The sequence below is a fragment of the Falco peregrinus genome, chromosome Z (assembly GCF_023634155.1).
Source record: "Falco peregrinus isolate bFalPer1 chromosome Z, bFalPer1.pri, whole genome shotgun sequence".
NCBI lineage: Eukaryota > Metazoa > Chordata > Aves > Falconiformes > Falconidae > Falco > Falco peregrinus.
Window position 1 is genome coordinate 3,002,363 of NC_073739.1, and position 22,510 is coordinate 3,024,872.

General features: G+C 37.3%; 1 protein-coding gene across 2 annotated transcripts in view; it reads right to left on the reverse strand.

Moving 5' to 3' along the window:
- The window catches only part of EDIL3 (EGF like repeats and discoidin domains 3), a 257,246-nt gene that overhangs the window by 133,379 nt on the left and 101,357 nt on the right, over positions 1–22,510 (reverse strand). The window contains exon 3 of one of the 2 annotated variants that reach the window (XM_055791609.1): positions 21,838–21,867. The exons of the other annotated variant lie outside the window; for it this stretch is intronic. Within the exon in view, the coding sequence (XP_055647584.1) occupies positions 21,838–21,867 (30 nt within the window). The remainder of the gene's footprint in view (positions 1–21,837; positions 21,868–22,510) is intronic. 2 annotated transcript variants of the gene reach the window in all.

Consider the following 22,510-nt stretch of genomic DNA (forward strand, 5'->3'; position numbering starts at 1 on the left):
ACTGGCTGTTGCCCTTTTTGCCTTTCCCCATCCACATTCTGCATTACACTTTAAATGTAACGGTATGGTATGCTCTTAACTCCAGACTACATATATCACTCCTTTAACTGGGATAGGAAGACTCATGGTTTTCAAGTATCACAGCTTCTCTTTTTATTTATCCACTGTAATATTTTGGGAAGAAACATGTTTAGTAAACTGTATTTTTGGTCTCCCAGTGAGTATGAGCTGTGTATCTGTCTTCAAGTCTCTATCAGAGTGCTGCAGTTTGGGGATTACCTGCAGGTAGCCTCGTATGTTAATTATTTCCATGCAAGCGGATCTCTGATCTTCCAAGCACAATAAATCTTTTAATAATTACTTTCTCATTTTGCTTGCTGCTTTCTCCATATGGCTTGTTAAGCACATGTTCAGCATACTTTCATTGATTTGCTTTAGATTTTGCATTTTCTCAGATCAGTCCAAAGTACAAAGGCTTAAAAGGTCATGTGAGGTGCACAGTAATAAACAAATCAGTGCATGCCAGTATTTCTAACTAATCTTAGCCTTCTACCATGCCTTCCTACTGAAAAAACCCCACACTAACAATACAAACACTTTTTTTGCCTGATTATAGTTGTTATTTCGTCAGAGACATATAATAGCTGTACTTTCAATCTAAATGTTGAGTAATTTTGTTTTCTTTTTTGTTTTGTTTTGATTTTTTTAATAGAAACTGGTAGTTCAAAAATTTTGTTTTTTTTATTTTGATTTTGAGAGCAATGAAGCATCTCAATTAAATGCAATGAAACAAGTAAACAACAATCATCTAATTTTCACTGGTTAACATTTATTTCCTAAAAAGGACTTGGGTTAGATTCATCTGCATTCTAAAAGAATGAATGATTGAAACTTTAAAAAGCCTGTATCATCATATCTTGTTTCTTCTAATTCTCCAGAGGACCATACTTACTCTAAGTTCATATATCTTCAGAATATTTAAATTGCATGAACTCTCAAGCATGTGATTTTTTTTATTTTTATGGAGTCTACAGGATCCCTGATGTGAGTTATGCAGGTCTGAGTGTCTTGAAGGATCTGGCCCTAATCCTGCCATCATTCCATTTAAGCATCAAAAATGGTATGTAAGATCTAGGCACTGCTGCCTGATGATAAGAGCTCCCGACTAACTTCTATAGGGATTTATAGGCTTTTCAATAACATTGCATTGAATGCTGGATAATTAATTCCCTGACAATCTGATTAATATTCTCGGTTACTCAGATCTATAGCAGCAAGTTCAAAAACATCCTTTACCAAAAAAATACAAAATCAAACTCATCAACTAGTTTTCAAAAAACAGTGGACTTCAGGGATTTGGTTTTTAAAATCAATAGCAATGTAATGCTTTTGCAGGTAATCTTTAAGTGGTTTCCAACACAAAGAGAACAACAACATTTGATCAATATTAATGAGCAATGGAATTCAATGGTATGCTTTCCAGGCATTTTTATCCATGTTCATGTAAAATAATGTCAAAAAGATTAATTGTGCACGCAAAGTAATAGATCTATTCACTTTGCTGTTCTTTTGAGTCCTTCTTAGTGCAGTTCCAGTGGTATCAGACAACCTAAGTTAGTCCAAAATACATCATTCTGTTATTCAATTGAAATCCCCTGCTGTTTTTGAAAAAATATTGGAAGTTAACTTAAGGCATAGCAGCTTTTAAAATTTTTAGATGCTCTTACTAAAATCTCTGAGATTTTATAGATGGACGAATCAAACAAACACATCCTCAGTAGAGTTACAAAGAGGCTCAAGGCAGAACTATGTGTTCTGTTTTCTTCTTTGACAAGTACAGTCAACTAAAACTTCACAAACACAAAATCTTGTATAGTGCAATACTGAAGTGTTAATTCGATATTTGAGAGAAACCACTAGTTTGTCTACAGCAAGAAAAGCCAGAAAAGCAAGAAGAGCATCGTTTCACCAATAAGACAGCAATTTTTGACAATGGTAATATATACAAAGAGTGAATTAGCCTATTTAGGAAAACTGTTTCTTCATTTTGTTTTGTAAGATATTCAAATTCTTTTGAAGTAATAGGAGTGTTCAAATGCCTTTCTACATTTTTCCCTTGACAGTCTGGAAGAAATGTATTTTTTAAAATACATAGTCTTACTTTGAGCTTCTTTTTTTTTTTTTCCTTCACGATCCTCCATTTTTTATGAAAATCCAAACAAATAAACAGAAAAAGCCTAGAACATTAACAATCGTAAAGCACATTTACATATATGTATGTCAATGTCATTACCTAAAATTCTGATTGTTGTCATTTCAATTATTTAGTTTTACTATAGACTAGCTGTATCTATATGAGCAAGCTACACACTGCCATGGGAAGGGATGTGAAGAGCAAGAGGGCTGATGCTGAGAACCTGGTGCCCAGAGCATCCTTCCTGAGAAGGGGGTGGTAGAGCTACTCTGGTGGTAGACCGACTCTAGCCTCTGTCAAGGCTTTTTATCGGCTTAGGTTTGTATCTGTATGTGTGCGGTATGACACACATTACTGTTTCCTTTAAGTGTCCAAGATGCATTAGAATTAAAAAATAAATAAATAAATTATTACGTTTCCAGTGCATTATCAAGATGTCTACAGATACTTTGCCAGGCATTTCTCTGATAAGCATTTACCTAGGACTTAAAATGTGACAAAGGCCAACTCTGAAATACAATGGCTAAGAGTGGAGCTGTGTAGCATTAGCTTAGCAATCTCTAAGATATCAAAAATTTCTTATTTGAAATATCAGCTGTAACAGGAAGAAAAAACAACCGACCAAGCCCCTCTCAATGACTTTCCCTTACCACTCCCCAACTCAGTGACAGCCATCTGTAAAACAAGCCATTTCTCATGTTTCCACCATATGGCGTAAGCATTTTTTGTCAAATATAAAATTTGCTTCTGCTTTGGTGGGAAAGACATAAAAAAATAGCAGGCAGTTACAGGTGATGTAGTGAAACAATAAGTCTACATCAATCACACCTTCCTCAACGGTATGATTCCCCATACTCAAAACGTGGTAGCTGCTGTGCTGAAAAGGAAGATGAACATATAGTAAAATCCATCATTTCTTACTAAGCAAGATGAAATTAGGAATACAAAAAATGTAAGAGAAAAAAAAAAAAAGAAAAATAGACTCCAATGGAGTGATACACACCAAAAAATCACATTTTAAACCAGTAAAATTACAGGCAGTGCAAAACAAATGCTAATGATTTTGACAGTAACTATCTATCCATCTCCTCTTCATGTAGAAATAATGCAACTTTAATGAAAAATACTAAATTAGATATTGACCTTGATATACATCAAGATGAAGACACTGTTAGCTACAAAGCTAATTGCTTCATTTATCTTGTGGAATATTACTGAAGTAGGACTAATAGATAATGTTACTAGACTGATACAGTAAGCTCCAAATCCCATCAAAACAAATATTGGAGTTATCATCCAACTAATAAAAGGTATCAAAAGATTTTACATTTCATTGTAAAAGAAAAATACTCTCTAGTTGCTTGTCTTCATACAACTAGCTTTTCTTAAGTCCCTCTTGGATCTACAGTCAAATAGAGGGTTTTTCCCCTGCTGAAGTTAAAAAGTTCATTAGAGATCTCTCACATAGTTTTAATATCAGTAGTTTGAAGTCTTTCCCCACCTGTGCTTTGGTAACACATAATACTTTAGATGCTTCGCCTGTGAAAGCAAAGTCTTCAAAATACGCTGAGACAGAGCTCACATAGCAAGAGCTCTTGTATTTTGAAATGAGTACGTGTAAAAGGAGCCAGTGGCACATATGACTTCTTCCATATTCATAGGAAAAGAAGAATTAATCTCTCTGATTCTGCAGCTAGCAGAATGGCACAAGCTTCCCATGATGAAGTAGTTAAGGATTATTACACCACATTAGGCTCAGTGTCCAGGTAATCCAGCACCCTGTCCCGGCTGCTCATCAGTCCCTGACACCTGCAAACCATGTTTATACCACCTATATATGCACAGATCATACACCACCTCTTTTTTCAAAAGTACACTGACCTTTTTCTTTCCTCATCATTCTTTTAAAAACTCAGTTAAATGGACTTTTGAATGGTGTGCCCCTTCCTATGTGACCTTATAGATTTCAAAGTCTGGCAGACACAAATCCGAAATATAACACAGTCCAATTCGGAAGAGACCATCTTCCACAGAGACACACAAACGAGCATTCAAAACCAGCAGGAATGTCCCTATAGGTTCTGACAGAAAACTGCTTTATTGCAGAAAAAGACTGGGAGTATAACAAAAGCTTTTGAGGGTCTTTGATCTTCCTCATATTCGCTGCTTTGCTTATTAATTTAGTATGATTGTGCAAGGCTTACCTGACACAGAAGCTGGTTTTGAATATCCCCAGCTGTGTGCCTATATGGCAGTCATGATACTTCAGAGACCATTTTAATAATTTGACAGAAATGATTCTGCATCTGCTGAATCCTGGCGATCATTAAATCATACTGAAACACATACTTAGGTCTCAGCCGATCTACAGGTTCAAGCACACAAGCATGACATATCCATTCCAGCAATGCACCGTAGGGAGTTAGGTCTCACTAGATCGTGTATGCCAAGCCTGTGCACCACCTTTGTGGTTAAGACTAAGCTTCTGCTCAAGTATTTTGTAGATTTCACCTGAATTTAGAAGAAAAACTACATTTTCCCAAGAACACTCTTGACATAGCTGGGTCAGAAGAACAGCAAGTTCATTCACTACTTGAAACTACAGCTACATCTCAGCTGCTGCCTTTGTAGTGCTCAATTTTGAGGACATTTGGAGACAGCATTCCCTTGCAGATGACCTTCTGCCAGAAGGGGCTGTAATCATGAAAATACTTTCTTCTAGTCAACATGCTCATTCTGCCACTTAAACATGAAGCCCCTTCAGTAATTAATGAATATGCTGTAGTCCAGTACTTGCTATTTCTCATCATAGATTTTTGTTTGTTTGTTTTCACTTAGAAGTCATTCTGGGTTCAAATTTTACATCAACATGCAAATATTTTAGGGCCCAACTCCCATTATACTGGTGCATCATCAAAGAAAATGAGAGAGTCCCTCAATTTAACAAAACCTATGGAAGCTGAACATGATGCGTTTTGAACCACCTCATCTTTCAAGTCGTATGAAATGCAGTAAGAACTTCTTTCTGCCCACATATTTGAGTATTTGTAAAACAAAGAGGACTAAAAAAACTCAAGACAAACCATAATAGCTCCTACATATTAATATATTTCATACAATTTCCTTTTCAAATTTGCCACTGTTGATTCTATTTTGCTGTTAGGATACAAATGAATTTTGTATCAACAAATATTCATTATACCTACAGCTTGCTATTTATTTGGTTATTTTAACCTGAAAAGAACAGGCTTTGCAAAATCATTTGCAGTTCATGTGGAATATTGATAATATTAATTGATTACTGTAAGTTATTTCAGTTAATGTGTGAAAGTAGTAAAAATAATTAGCAGTTACACACACCTTCATCTCATTAACATTCTCAAAATATCAGCTTTAAAAAAAAAATAAAATTCAGCCTGGCTTATAAGTGAATTAGTACTGTATTAGATTCTATCTAACTATACATTCATTATAAACTAATGGCACTGATCCAGACTTAATTGCACTGTGATTAAATATTTATCTTGTTTTTAATGCAGCAAATGAAGCGTGCTGATTATAATGATCAAGGTGGCTCCATCTGGATGCAGCAAAAGCTAAGGTTCACCCCTTGAGCTCAAAATGCTTTAGGTCATTTCTACACATTTCCCTCTAATTCTATTCTATTGCAATTCTAATTCTATTCTGTGGAGTTCTGTTACAGAGGAAAAATTTAAATTGATGGTCCAGCCATCTACCAACCTTTTAAAAAGTAAATAATTAGAATATTCTCTGGCAAGATGCTGTTTAAACTTGATGGCTATACAGTGCCCTTAATAAATAGCCTTAAGCTTCTCACCTAACCCTTCCATCAACTGAGAATGACAGAATACCTAGATCTGAGGCATGGTCAGCATTAGCAGGCTATGCAGTGCTACTACACAGGGTGAGACCTGAAAATGCCTCAGAAGCTGGAGAAAGTGTTCAATACACAACAAGACATTTTCCCCAGGTTCTTCTCTCATTTCTTCTCGCACTCCTCACCCTCCAAGCTTCAGAACTTTCTCTCCTCATTTTTAAAGCTGTTTTTAAACTCTTTATAATCACCTACATATATGTTTCTGAATAAACCCCACAGTATTCTTCCCCCATTAGTTATCTCATAAACCTAGCAAATTAATGTCAGATGTATTCAGAATCGTTTTCACAGGAGGGTTTTCTCTTCCCAAAGAATACCTGCTTTGTTTACAGAAAATCCAGGGTCAGGGCCTTTTCCTTCACTTTCTCTAACTTTACACTCAGGCAGCAGCATTGCGATTTTTTTCCCAGGTGATACTGTTTCTGTCACTGACTCCTCCCACGCTTGCTGAACCAAGTGTGGGGGCTTGGTTGCTGCACTCCATTTTTTGTGATTTACTTTGTATCATCGTTACATTGAGATTAATTTTCCTACTTGTATTAGAAATATTTTCCAAATCTCTTTTCAGTTGATTCTGGTTCACATCAAACAGAAAAACCTCTGCAGATACAAAGAATCTTGCATTTTGTAAAAATTCTGCTGGAGGACTGCAAAGACTTGAAGAATTTTGTATGTTAAAATATTCACGGAATTATTATAGATTGGGATGTTCAAAAGACTCAGTTCAAAAGTGTAGTTCTGACAAAAATAATGGCTACAGGTTCTACATTGAAAAAAACTCTCCAAATCCATTCTTTACATAGTTGAAACAAATCCATCTCTGTATTTACTGCATTGCTCTGTTGCTTAAGTAAAATACATCCGGCAATAAGGAGCCTATACATAGTTTGTACCTAATGCAGAACTTCACTGCCAGTTGGGATTTCTGTGCAACAGTGTTATTTTTGTACTGTAATCCTTGCCATCATATATGAAGACGTAAGTTTTCATTGTTTCACTGCACTGCAAACTTCCAGTGATCAGGACAGCTCAGCCTTTCTTTGTAGTGTTCCACTAATAACTGGAAAATGGAAAAAAACCTGAAAAGATTATGAGATCCTTAATTAAAACACCAAATAGATTAAAATCCAGTTAGTCCTCTTGCTGAGCATTCCAGTGGGAACTAAAAAATGCAACAGTCTAAACTTCTGCTATTCATATTTGTATAAGTCAGGTCCTAATTACTAGTGTTGCATTAATGACACAGAAGTAGCAGAAGAGAATCTCAGAGGGTGGTTATCCTTAGGACACAAAATATATTACAAAGTGATGAAAGAGAATGACTAAATGTGAAATATATATAGTCCAAAAAGGCATAAAGTTGTCCACAACAGAAACCAAGGGAAATAGACAAGACTTACGCTCCAGTAATTTATTTCCCTTCAGGACATAGGACAGAAAAAATACATCCTTTCCTCTTTGCATTTTTTCCCAGTGGTCATCAAACCCTTCCAATTTCATGTACCCTACCCTAAATCCTTTTGAATTCCAGATCCTGTCACTGTTCTCCAGCTCTTACTCCCTCTTAGCTAGATCATCGTTCTCTTTTCTTCTCATACCCCTTTCCTGCTTCCCATTGCTCTCTTGCCAACTCAGAAAACCACACACTCCATAACCACGCCAATTTAAAATCATCACCTGTGCTTGCAGTTATGTGCCTTCAGGTTTTAAGGTGCACAGCAGAATCACTGGGTGTCTGCTTCCTTTGCACTAGCTGCATCCACAGTACAAATAAAAATTAAATAGTCTTGATTAATGTGATTCAGATGCAATTAGACATACATGGATGAAAATACTGACTTGTTTTAGTGGGTAACGACAACAACTCCTGCACAGCAATACTGGAGATTAGTCTTTTCTGATAAACGATGCCTTAACTTAAAATTCCTTCTTCTGTTACTACACAAAGTGCAGGTGTCATTATTGTCGTTCACGTACAGATCTCTGCACAGGTGAATTTTGCTTTTGGCAGAGCCTCATGCAAGGGCTGGGGCATCATCTGCAGCACTCCCAAGGCCACAGGTACGTTCCTTTACTTCCTCTGGAGCCACACACCCTTTTCAGGTTCCCACCCTCAATAGTGGCATGGGTAGCTTGTCAGACACACCAAACTTTCCTCTGATTCATGAGATTCGCAGATCTGTGCATGGGCATAATAATGGCCATATTCATCTGAGTGGCTTAAAAGATGAGGCCATGAACTAGACATAATTAACTTCCCCCCACCACAGGACAGATGACCTCAGTGCATGTTAATACTCTCTTTCCAATCTAGTCTAATCGGTAGCTGGATACAGTTCCCGAAAGCAAAACAATTGCATGACTCATCTGTTGATGGAATGGAGTCAGGCGCAGAGAAAGTTGCCTGGCTGAAAAATGTGGATGCTGCCGTTGGGTTCTGAATGACGGGAAGTAAGATCAATAGGATATGCTATGGAAACAAACCCACTGCTTCACTAATGTAATGTGTACCTGCATCGAGGATATCTGTAGCTACATGACTTAAACATTGTGAAGCAAATACTTTTATGTGGAATTTCTTAGGAGGTTGCAACACATCACCAGTACTCTGCTACCAAAATTTTAGATAGAAACACGACTTGATGACAAATACATTATATCATACCTCCTGTCCCTGTCCCTGCTCAAGGGAGCCTAAAGCAGAACACTGGCCTGACAGGATCATTGATTTGTATTTTGTTTCAGAAAATGTCCAGTTTTTCAGAGAAGATTATTAGAATGCTTTTCTCATCTAGGAGGTCAGATTAAAAAAGGAAAATTGGGAAATTCCAGGTCAATATGGAAAGATTAAGAATCCGATATTGATCTATTGTCACCCTTTCCCTTACTGTTTATTAATAAACAAATACTGTTCTGCAGTTTTAGCAGGACATAATACTGTAGAAAGCTTGAAACTAATGAAATTCATGAATAACCGCAACAGACTTGTAATATTGCTGTACAGTGTGAATTCATGCTTTGCAAATAAATGTTAAATTATGGTACTGCAGGCAAATTGAATATATAAATCTATATGCAGACCTTTCTGTTCTTGGGCTATGGCTTCCTCATTGTTGCTAGCCATTTCAATAAAACTTCATGAATTCCAAATCCTTTCTCAGATTATTTGACAGAATTCAAATAGCTTCTAAAGTATATAAAGGTATAATTCATTTTAATATTTCTTAGAAATAGACAACTAGTAATTCACAGAAGCATGTTAAATTTTCATAATTGTTATTTTTATCAGAACAGTTGTCATACAGCCGCAACTCCCATGGCAGGCAGGCAGTGGAAGTTGTGTCTTGAATAAGCAATTAATTTACATTTCTGGACAGGACTGTGAAATATTCCACTCTTTTACTTACGTCCAGTCACACTGATAATTTCAACTTGTCAGTTTATTACTTTACAGCACTGTGGATCTTATGTAAATATTTTTGACATGTTTGGAAGTCTCATAGTATTTACTCATAAAGAGGACTACTGAAGTCAACAGTTTCATGTAAGTACAAAAAAAAGGGAAAAAAATAGTTGTTTCCAGAATTAATATTTTTAAACACTACAGTTGTATAGATAAGGTAACACAATACAGCAGAAGATAGCTGAATACTACATGTCATTCTTTCTTTAAGCCTAACAATGGGCATTCATGCTCTGAGGTAAAATACTGTTTATCTGAATGAGCGGGTAAAAAATGAAATGCATTTTAATTAAAGTAGCAAAGGCTTCAAAAGATTATACAATAAAAAAGAATCTATTCAATTTCTAAGACAAAAGAAAAAAGGGAGGTCTTGGCTCTGGCAAATGGTCATTAGCATACGGAAAGTCAATCTATAAGAGCAACAATAAGAATCAGTAGACATGAATGAAGTGGCAGATACTTGTTATTGCCAGAAATGGTCTAAGAAATCGCTGTATATGTGCAGAAATCCCCATATCCCTGTCCAAGTGAACTCATTTGATTAATATTTCTGTCCCTAAAGCAATATATGTTCTTTTTGTGATAAGAAGTACGTCTGGATTTTACCTGTAATGTTGCTTCAATGACACTTTTTAAAAGGGCTCTTTAGTCTTGGTCAATGTTAATGGCAGACAAGCCTTGACTGTTTATCAAAATATAAATGCCAAATCTTCAACATTTTATTTCCCTGTTCAATTTAGAATAGACTGAAAGATATTCTCAGCAGTTCAGTAATACAGCTACTCAGAGCCTGGCTAGATGGTCCCTTACTGGTAAATAGTACTGACTGAAGCCAAAGTAAAGACAGTTTTGGATAGCAGGGCTTTTTTTACTTGGTAGAGTTTTGTTGGCGCTTTTTTTTTTTTTTTTTGGGGGGGGGGGGGGGGGGGCAGGGGGATTAGTAATGGGCAGAAGAACCTTATTTGGATGGGAACTGGGCATTGGATCAGTGGCTAATGAAAGAGATTCATGATAAGAAAGACCAGATGGAAGAAAACAACTCACCTCAGCTCTGTTTTAAACCCTGCTGTTGGTCCTCCAGGGCACTTAATTCCATTTGCAGATAATTCTATTATCTGTCAGGTTTGACATTTCCTAGGCTTTGATGCACTACAAATCCACAACAATGTAATGGTACTATGCATGAACATGACGGATAGAATACTGCTGTTTCAGACATGGAGAAAAGCAAACTTGTCTTAATGCCTGTCCCTTTCACCTATCAGTTGGTTCAATAAAATACACTACCTGTATCTACAAACCCTCCCTTCCTGAACTCTACGTACCTACATCAGAAAAAGATCTTCAACCTTCCATCTTTCCCCGATTATAAAATCAGTCACAAAGGAGCCTGAATGTAACTGAAGCGCCATGTTCTCTCAGTTCAGCCATGCTCTCTGCTAGTTCACCACATGCCACAGACCTTCCCTTCGCACTTCCTCCTCTCCTTAGCAGCCATCCAACCTGCTTACGTTTAGGCACATGTATAAGTTCTTTAACACCCTTACCTAATATGGTATGAATTACTGAAAAGGCAGGACAACGATTCTGGTTGTAAGAATTAACTTTTTTTTTTGTTGTGCAAGATTACCAAGAATCAGCACAGAAACCCAGCATCAGAGTTTGCTTGCTTTTTACTTAAACAAGACTTATGAATAAAAAACATATTTATTTAGGAACAGGAGATATGAAGTGACAGCAAAAGTTACTAGAACAAACATACAAGATACGCAACTGAACTTATCATTAAAGACTTTCCTTGGCTGTTTCAGCATATCTGTAAAATTGTAAAACTGTAGAGATTATGCAATAGGGTCATTACCATAAGAGTATTAGAGAGGGACATTTCCCATTTATCCTGCTGTAAAACATTATAAGATAGGGAGCAATAATAATAATAACATATAGGGGCAATTTGTTGTTGGCTTTCAACTTAAATTTCTGCTTCTCTTCTTTCTCTTCCTTATTGCACCAAACAGCGCTAGGACTGGACGGTACACAGCATGAGCTTGCAATACCTACACCTTTCCATTACTTTGTAACCTGATTAATTTTTCTGTTGTTTCTCCATCTATTGGTTTTACGATATTCTCAAATTAAGGCTTTTCTGGCACCCTTCTTCGAACATGTCACTGGAGCACAGCAATCACATCAATGGTACAGGGTACTTCAAAGTTTCACACTGGTTAACTTTGCTCTTAATCTACAAATATTATGTTGAGGTAGTCAGCACCAAGAGTGTACACCCACCTCAAAGACCACTAGATCTCAGCAAACCTCATCACAGCCATGCTGTCTTATATAACTATAATTATTTGTAGCCTGATCTTTAGAAACTTGTGTCAGTACAGTTATACGTGGATATAGCTTTCTGTAGGCTCAAAATCTCTGAAGCACAGAACTTTGAATGTGCTAAACATATATCCTGGATGGAAATACCATAATTGAATATGAAGAAAAACAAATCACAAACAATACAAATCAACAGCTTTACAAAAGTTAAGGTTCTAAAAACCTCAGAAGAAAATTCATAAATGTGTGCATACTCGTATGTGCATACATGCCATGATACTGGGCTACACAAATCCAAAATTCATTTGTGGGTCCTTCCTGTAGGAAGCAGACAAAGGGTTTTACTTAAATTCAGAGTTTCTTCCTAACTGATATTAACCATGCACACTCCTCCTGTAGTAAATAGAGAAAATGTGGGAATAGCTGCTTTCTGTTTTAAATATCTAACTTACTGGGATAATTTGTCCTCTACAGGTTTGTGTTCCACTTCTTTGACTGCAAAGACTGACCTAGACAGGACTCTTCACTTTTGAAGAGGAAATGAGGATGAGATAACATCTACCCATGATGTTGCTACACTGCTACCCAGAAAGAAGACTACTGCCCAGATAGTCTTCGCACAATTTAGTGTTGAATTCACAACTGCCAACAGTGAGGATTCCAAACTCATATATATGCAAGAACTGGTACTCATAATGTATATGGTACCACTAAAACCTTATTATTTTGGGTTACAATGTCTGTCATGGAAAGGTCTGGTTCATTGTTCATACAAAAAATAGTTAACATCTTTAAAAGCACGCTTACTTTATAGTCCTTAACTTGGCTGTCATTCTGCAAATGAGTCATTAGTCATTACTTCTTTAGCCTCCTGAATGAATGCATAATACAAAGCCTTAGTTACTCAAAACCACTTGAATTTACATGGAACAGAAAATGAGAAAAACTTCTTCCTCTTATGTTTTCACAGTCAATCTAATGCTTTAAAGACGGTCATAACACAGTTTAAAACCAACATAAGCACAAAATAAGACTCTTTGGAATGGTCTTTTTGAACAGAGTCCTTTCCATCATGCTTGTTAACCTGCTACCAAGTCCTCAGCCAACCACTCACCACTCCTGTTTGTTTTGCTTTCATCATTATTTGCTCTTTTTTCACTTTCCACACATCTAATGCTTGGATGGGAATTTTTGGACTGCTTTAATCCAATTTAATTACACTATCTCACCAAAGATGACTGGGGGTTTTTTTGCTTCACTCCAGGTTTTGCTACATGTCTCCACCAAATTCCCCTTCCCGCTGAGAGCACACACGGCACTACATGGCAATCAGATCAAGGATTGGAACTAACTGAACACAAATTCTGTTGAGGAAATGGCATTAGGGAGGAGGCTGCTTTCAGCCTGAACAGCCACCTGATGCAGCTTAACATGTAGCTGCACAATTGCTAGCACAAGCGAAGTGGAGAGAGCAAGAAAGCATGAGTAGATTGGAAGAAGGAATGAGAAATAAATGGCCTGCGTTGAAGGAAACAAGTCTTCAGAGAGCAGCCAACCCAACACAGATCAGCCCACTGCAGCCTTTCCCTTTCTGTGCACATATTCAGACCCACTCACTCTGTGCCCATGTGCAACTCATTAATCTCATTTCTTTGCTTGTCAACTCCCTTCTCCCTCAGCCATTTCTCGCCTCAGTTTTCACCATTTCTTAGATAAAAATCCGTCTGTTCTAACAGGAGAGGATTTTGTCATCTGTTCTCTGCCATGGTTAGCCTTTTGCCATATTTTCTGCTGTGCTTCAGTTCTACTTGGAAGTACGGAGAACTCAAGGAGCAACAGAGTACACTGAGATCCCTGGAGCAAAATGTACAGTAGTTTGTTCTTCTTCTTGCTCTTCGTCATTCTTGGTCCACTTCAGAGGATGAAGCAAGCAATAACAAATAATAATCTTTGTTTATTTTATTCACATGACCCTGTCTTAACTGCTAGTTCTTCTCTCTGTTGAATGAGGGTCTAGACACTTGCAAAGCCCCTTTTTGGGGAATACTGCTTCCCAGAGAGAAAAGTACCGAAGTAAAGCTACCCTGTTGATACAGACCTGGTACCAATAGACAGTGCTGACATTGCTGGAGCCTGAGGCAAAGGTGCTGCTTCCCCCCCAGAGTGACATTTCCATCTGTTCTGCTCCCTGCTCTCCCTGCCGCAGAGATGCTTTGATAGTTGGCATGGCAGACTTGACTTCACCCACCTTCAGACAGCAGTATGCATTGCTGGTTTCCTTGTAACAGGCTTCTCTACTCTGTTAGGTTAGGAGCTGTCTCTGCACATTGAGCATGAGCTACGCTCACCTCCTTGGCTGACTCTGGACCCTTCCGCGGCAGTAATAAAAGCAACCTCTGACACTGCACTGTGAAATTGCATGTCCCAGCTCCAAAGTATCAGAGCAGAAAGGTTTCTCAGTAGAACAGCTTTGAGAATCAAAATGGGCAGCAGAACACCTTTTTTCCTTAACCTCATTACGGGAAACAGTGAAACAATTTAAGCTGAGTTCAGCTTGAGGCAGATGCCTGGCATGGAAAACTTCTGTCTCAAAGTTCAAGTGAGAAAGTGGTAAGCAAGCAAAAGAAAATGTTCATGACATAAAGCAATAGTTAGTTTAGGGGATACTATATGATCTTCCACTTGTATTTGTACACTGGGATGAATCTTGTGTATTCACCACAAGTATCACTCTCTAAAACAATTAAGATTATGGGAAAACACCCATCTATGAGTTTCTCAGATACCTGCCACATCAATAGGTTAATCTCAACTTCCTAGCATGCTTTATGTCTAATATTGAGAAGAAGTGAGCGATTTTGCTGAACTGAGTTATTTTATGATGTAAGGACACACGTTCACTAAGGGATAGGCTGAAATTACTAATTAATTTCCATTCCTGACCTAAGCAAGATGTCCAGCTTTTAAATGTGACAGCCCACTGTAATAGCCTTAAGTGCCACCTGATATCTAGAACTATTTTTACCCCACAAGCCTCATTTCCATCAGAATAGGGTTCAATGTGACCTTTATATAATGTTCTGATTTAGTCTATATTTTTGGGGGGGATATATGGAAAAGTAATTAACAAGTTAGCTCAAGGGACTGAAAAATAAAATGTGTACTTCAAGTAGAAAAAGAACAGGAATTGTTACAAACACGCAAACCAAATTAAGCAAGCGAGTAAATCTCTGTTACAGACCCTGGGGGAAAAACAAATTCTTTCCCTTAGAATAATACAGAAAGATGCTTTCCTTCTCTGAAATGTGTGAAGCAGAATAGCTTTGCATAGCACAGCAAAATTATTGTGCCCCTAATGACAGCCTGAAAGCATGCTGTCACAAAACTGCACCACTTTGGATGCTGCTGTACAGCGGGCAGTGAACTGAAGTCCTTGAGACTAGATCAGATGCACTTTCCAGGTCTTCAGTGTGCGAGAGTAAGCAGATAAAATACCAACTTTTTGGAAAGTTTCATTTCAATAAGCTAGGGACACCTGTTTATTTTCTTTTTTTCTTTTCTGATCATCATCAAAGGAGTTACAATTTCAACTTCTGGCAATCAAGAGAAGGCCATTAGGGCATTATTTTCAGGAAGAAGAGATACCCTTTATGAAATTCAATTTCATATCAACAATCAGTTAATTATTTTTAAGGCAAACGTATTGTATAGTTAGCATATAAGGATATACAGATAATTCCTATGTAAATATTAATCTCAGTAAGATCTCAAATGTTTTTCATTTGAACTCATAATGTAGTTGTCTGAGAATGAACAACATGTTGCCAGCACTTCGACCAACTGGATCTCCTCTACTCTTTGATGAACAGGGTAGCACCAAACAGTAACAGCATTTGTTGACAAGAAGGAAGGAAAGACAATGAAAAATTGGTTACAATATGCCTGTCGTCAAGCAAAAGACCTATCTAATATTTGAATCATAGAATCACAGAACGGTTTGGTTTGGAAGGGACCTTTAAAGACCACCCCCTCCCACCCCCCTGCCCTGGGCAGGGACACCCCCTCCCCCCAGCCCAGGCTGCTCCCAGCCCCGTCCAGCCTGGCCTTGAGCCCTGCCAGGGATGGGGCACCCACAGCTGCTCCGGGCAGCCTGGGCCAGTCTCACCACAACAAATTTATTCCTCATGTCCAATCTAAATCTACCTGCTTTCTAAACTAATATCAAACTATTCTAAACTATAATACAAAGGTGGTACTGAGCAGAACCTTCCTACCTCCCACCATAAATAGTCATGAAAAATCAGAATCTTTACAATTTGATATTATGAAATTAGCTCAAAATAAAAAGAAATTTGGACAAGGGAAAACCTGGGATTTTAATAATTTTATGTCTAGTGTTTTAAATCTATGAAAAGTGATAACTCAGCAAATATCTAAATGCAAGTTTGTATAGAACAAGAAAAAGCACTTGTTTTTTGCCAAAAATATGGCTCAGAATTCCATTCTGTTTTGGTTTTGTTTTTTTTTTAAACTCACCATGTCCCATGGACAATTTTATTTCTGAGGAACCAATAATTTCACTGGAAAATTGAACAAAGTTTTACTTATAGCTAATACAGGAGCACATACTGGTTTTTAATCTACACATAAGTAAGTTTAGCACTTCTGCCTGGCAAGTATATATTAAATACATGGCATTATTGCTTCTGTCCTGTCGATTTCCAGAGGTCTAGAATCCTCATAAGGGGAAAACCAATCCATCACACAGGCATCTTTTTATGGAAGCGAGTACATAATTTCCATTCTATAATACATTATAAGCTAGAAAGTAGGTGCTGGCTTCGCTTTGCCATTTCAGCATGTTACTCACAAGAACAGTCAGCGTGTGAGCGTTGAACTAGGAGGAGAGGTAGCTTTGTTGAAAATTGTTTTAAGCCTAATGTAACAGCTTCTATTGGATGTCCTGCCTTTTGGAGCATTGCATCTAAGAAATGTTTCTTTGTGATTTTATGTGTTCCCTTCCTCTCCTCAAGGAGTCTGGGATAATTTCTAATGATATCAAAGAGTCATTCTTCCAAGACACAGTGAGGGAGAGTACAGCATAACATGCGCCACTTCGTTCACTTGCCTTTACATGCCGACTGCCTGAAATAATAAATACATGACTCATGCCACATGTGTAGATGGGATAAGAAACATGGAAACAAATCTCCAAGAGAACTGCCCTGAGATTTTCCTATCTTGCTTTCACAGGATGCATGAGCTTTGGGTAAAACTACTTAATTGATCTGAAACTCAAAATGAAATATTGCAGAAGTGGATCAAAAGAGAGCATTTAGATGTCTACAACAACATCAAATCATAGGTATTTAACTGGAATGGGAAAAAAAAAAAAAAGATTGAGATCAATACTTATCCAGAAGTAGGGCTAAAGAAAACCCTGTTGAAACTGTGAGGATCATTTGAAAAACTTGGTTTAGCTCTAGTGAAAAAGCGTGCGAAAAATAAGTATGCTTTGCCTTAGATGAAATATGTTTAATGAGTTATAATTACAGTTCATTAGACTGAAGCATTCTGAAACTGAAGGAAACCCTGTGAAATACCATTTCTATAGAGAGAAATTCACAGGGCATTTATTATTTCAGGATTAATAATCTTCAACCTGGTGGTTACAACAATAAGAGTGAAATTTTAGTAACTCCACTTCTACGAGATTACTCATGGAGGGTGTTGTCAGAGAAAGTAGACTCGATCCCAAAGAGCAAAGTATGGGAAAGAATATTGTTTTATTCCTTTGAATGCAAAGAAAAAGCAATTCTAGTTTTGATCCCAATAGGAAGTCAACTTAAAGTTTATAATATTTATATAATGTTTATAATCTTCATAACATTAATGTATTAGCTGCAATTTATCCTACCTCATATTCTTTAGTAAGTAAAGGTACGGTTTGGAAAAATACCGTGTTCCCCTCCAGATAATATTCTCATCTTTTCTCCCCTGCATCTGTTACACTAAATGCAGACTCTCATCTCAAGAGGGTTTAGAAGACAATCATAAAGTACTTGTAACGATTTTGAATGCTAAGTGACGACTTCTGGGCCTCGCAGCTGGCACGTATATACCTCCTTCCCAGTGCTAATAGATCAGCCCTAGAATCAGGAGGTTAATTACACTCCACTAAGATAAACATCACGAACTGGCAGAAACTTGGTGGGGGTTTTTTTGTGGTGGTTTTTTTGTTGGGTTTGGTTTTTTTGGGTTTTTTTTGGAAAAAAGCAAAATCTGGTAGCTGATAAAACTTGCTTACTGCCTATACATTTGACTGAAATTACCACTAAAGGCTCTAGGTGACTGAAGTGAAGCTTTGGATACAGTTCCTGTTTATTTCTCAGCACCCCTGCGTCTTGCAAACTACATGACTGCCTTCCTGCTCTAAAGAGGTGTCTGCTTTAAGCAGGACACACAGCTTTGAAAATGTCAATACAATCTGAGAAATAAGCTGTATTAGAACAATCCCATAAGAATGGACTAATCTGTTACCTTCAAAACAACATCTGGTCATATCTTAAAAGAAAACCAATAGAAACTCTACATTATGAAGCACCTGAAAAGTTTGTATTGCTTATTAGATTTTAGAGATTTAAATTACTGTTATGTAAAGAACGACTGCACTTTATTCACAGATCTTCCTCTGGAAAAGCTCAAACAAGGAATATCTTTAAAATAAAGGTTTAAAAATAACTTCATTTTTATATGCATGCCCTTCATCACTAAATTTAGAACTTTTTTCCTGATCTTAATGCGACATTCTGGGTTTTATTTTGATTCCCTCAGGAGCAAGATAGTGTGCTATGTTGTTAAAATTTATATTGTGATTCTAGGCTGCACTTTCACTGTACCTAATTTAAGTTCCAACTGAGCAAGCAGATGCTTAAACACATGCTCACAAAAACAAGTCTACTATACATTGACTATTCAGCTACATACTTCATTGCTTTGCTGAGGAAGATCCAAAACAAGCTATGTACATCTGTGCAGAAAATTATTGTTTCATCTTACGGAATTTCTAACAAACAGTATCAACACTTAAATACAGCTTATTTTGATCACAGCCACATTTCATGCAAATGTAGAGTTGGGTTATACTGTATTAATACCTAGCAGAAGAGTTTAAGATCCAAAGTTTTCTATTCAAGGCAGAGACTATAATTGTTTTCCCAAATGTGGAATTTTTTCATTTGAGTAGGGAAAAAAATTCATTCTGTGCTCAGAGAAGTTTAGTCAAATTAATTCCTGCAAAAAGCTTCAGATTGATCAAAATTTTCCCAAGAAAATAATTGCTTCAAAAATAATTGCTGAAAAATCTAATCATGAAGTGCCAATGTCCTAGAACCAGACTAAATAACAGAAAGCATTATTTCACTTACTCCTGCAGATATTTAGTCATGTTCCCTTGTAACATAATTTCAGTTGAGCAGTTGAGATTTATTTGTACAAATGTTTACAAATATGTGTTTTGTCTCTTAATCTTCTGTGTACCATTTATGCTAGAGGCATTTGTTCATCTGTCCAAATCAAAGAACAAAAACATTCTGGTGCTGTACGTTTGTGTATTTCTAGTTGTTGATTTGTCTGTGTGGAAATATCTATCTGCATTGCTGTACCAGTGCAACTCCCACATGTATAGTCTTACAGCGAACAGCATCCTTTCATGAAATAACTAACAGGAAAAGGTCATCAGTCCTTCCATTAAGAGTTTTTATACAGAAAGTTACACTGGTACAGCTATTACCGCATAAATAATTGTGGCACATTTTTAGATGCCAATAAACCCAGAAGGACTGAGAACTAGTTTATAACAATAAAAATAACAGCTAAAAATTAGGTGCAGCTCATTCAGCTGACTACAAGTAACTGATTTGAGTTTGAAACATATCTGATCAAGTATTGGGGGAAAATATTTGAAAAAATACTGGTGTAAATAATGTTATAGATAATGGGTCAATTCAAGGAAATCATAAACATTTAGGAACATTCTGTGATGGAGCAATGCTCAAAGACATTCATTGTAAATTACTGGCTGAGCTTTGTTGAACACAAGAATTATGTGGAGAAGTAAACAAAGCAGTGATACTGCGGCAGAATGAAACAAAGCAGTCAGAAGTGATTAAAAACAATTCATTTAAACAAATGCAAAGTAAACAAACAATGTCATCTGGCACCCCAAAAGGCAAGGGCTCCTGAGGAACTGAATATAGAATCTGTAGGCTTTTGTGAAACTATGGAAATTCCAGCTGGCAAGTAACCAAGATCTGTAGTGGAGCCCTGTGGCTGTCTTAATAAATTCCGCTTTTCTCCTTCCACCCATTTCCAGCTGATGTATCTGGTTAGCTTGGCCAGCTCACAGTTAACAGGCTGTCACAAAAGTGCCAGAGATGTTCCAAACGCAGAAAGAGGCCATATCTTCATGAGACACTCCACTGGTCATAACAGGAATGACGGTTTTACAATGCACAACCACAGCAAGATTGCCTTGAACATTGCCACGGTGTGTTCATATGTGCCTCTAAACTATCCCTACAAAACGTGCATACAGAAACCAACTCCATAAAAGGAAAAAGGAGTGCTTTTTTTTCTTTCCTATGTAAAAAAATCTCCTTCTGTATCTGACACTTCTATTGAACAGCTGCAGTAGGTTTCTATTAAGATATTTTCCATGAAAACTTTAAGACTGACAGATCTCTCAAGAAACAGATAGTTGAAGGCTGATGCTTAATAATTATTATACTCCTCAGGGGTGTCTTAGTACTCTACAGTTCTTTCTTCCTTTCTCTGTTTTGCTGTGTTTTTTCTCATCTCAGTCATGCCTTCTGTCCATTCCACTACTATCTTCACATTAAAAGGTCCCTTTTGCTTCTTTCTCTATTCAGTGCTAGTCTTAACTACTCTCCCTCTCTTACATTCTACTCTTGGCTTTGTTCTCTGTCCTTTCATTTATTATTCTACACTGTACTCTAATTACTTATATTGCTCCCAAGTTGTCAGTTAGCATTGTAAACTGTTCAGTCCTTCCTTGCCATCCTCCTTTCTTCATTCACTTTCCTTACCTTTTCTCTTTTGGTCCTCTGGAGACGTTTACTTCTTTTAACAAGCCACTATAAAATGACTCCCTAGTTATTTGATGTTTTAGCTCACTGAGTTTATACAACTCAGTGCCATTTCAAACACGTTAAGCTGTTTAGTGGCATTCCTCTTTTGTACACTGTCTTCTTTTTCTTTAAATACTCCCAAGCTAATGGATTGCCAATTAATTAGAAATAGTTAATCTTTGCAATAGAATAAACACTACGTGTTCGTGTCTCTTGGGGAGCTCCTAAACTAATTTTTATGACTGCATTGCTAACTGTTCTCACTACTTGGCAGCCTGTCAATGGAAATAAAAGCTCACTGAGCAGATATCCAGGCCATAGTTTGTAGAACATTTTCTTTGATCAGGGTGCTTCTGCACCTCCTTCCCTTCCTTCACTGCTTGCTCCCAGGCTGCGCTGTCTTTAAGGATGCCAGTTTTGGGGGTCACTCAGATGACTGAGCTTCCCCAGCATAATGACAGATAAAAAGCCCAGATAAACACTGACTGCTTTTGACCTAGTTTGTTGTGTGAAGCCCAATGTGGCAGCTTAATGAAGGAAGAAGCAAAAAGGAATATATGTGGCAGAGAAGATTTTGAACTACTGCTGGAGGACTGTATCTCCTACTGACTATAAACTGAAAAGAAAAAAAAAAAAAGAGAGAGAAGGAAGGGGAGTGGACAGAAGAGAAAAGAATCCAACCCCGATATGGCTATGTATCATGTGCTATACACAAAATAAACCTGGTCAAAATTATTTTTAATAAAGGTAGCTCTCAAGAAAAGGTTACCGTGATGCAGATGTAACTGTAAATTATTTGTACCTGCTGAAGTTGGTTCCTCTTCAACTGAGGCTGTGCAAAAGGGTGGCAGGGGTGAGGGGGAGGCAGGGACAGGGAAGGAGAAAGGGAAAAGGAAGGGAATGGAGAAGAAGAAGGGAGAGAGAAAAAAATACAGATGAAGAAATGCATATAGAGCTAATTGTTACATTATTTACATTTTCTTAATATATGAGCAATAAGATATCATGAAAAACTTTAAATAGTTTGATCAACTTGAGAAACAGATGCTTCATCTTAGAGAACCGAGTTAAAATTAATTAATATCTTAGCTTATATTTATACATTGCACTCTTAAACTTTCCCTCTTAATTTAGCTAGTAGGATATGCCCAATACTGCAACAGCAATGCTCAACAGAAGTTTCAGTCAGCTTCTCTGCAGCCAAATGTACTGCCAGAGAGAGCTGCTGCCGCACTACAAAGACACTGCTCTTGATCTAAAGTCTTCAAAACAAGGACCGCAGGACCCAGTTACTGGGTTAGCTAAGGCTGTTTTCTGATGACACAGATAAGCCAGCTGCTGGTTAGCAGTTAATGAGAGGTTTGGTTCACACCTTTTTTCCATCTCTCCATCCTCCACCCCCCTTCTGCTCCCTTCAGTTTCTTTCCAACTAAGTACTTTGGGAGCAAAAATTGCAGTTTTGGGGTTTGGCTTTA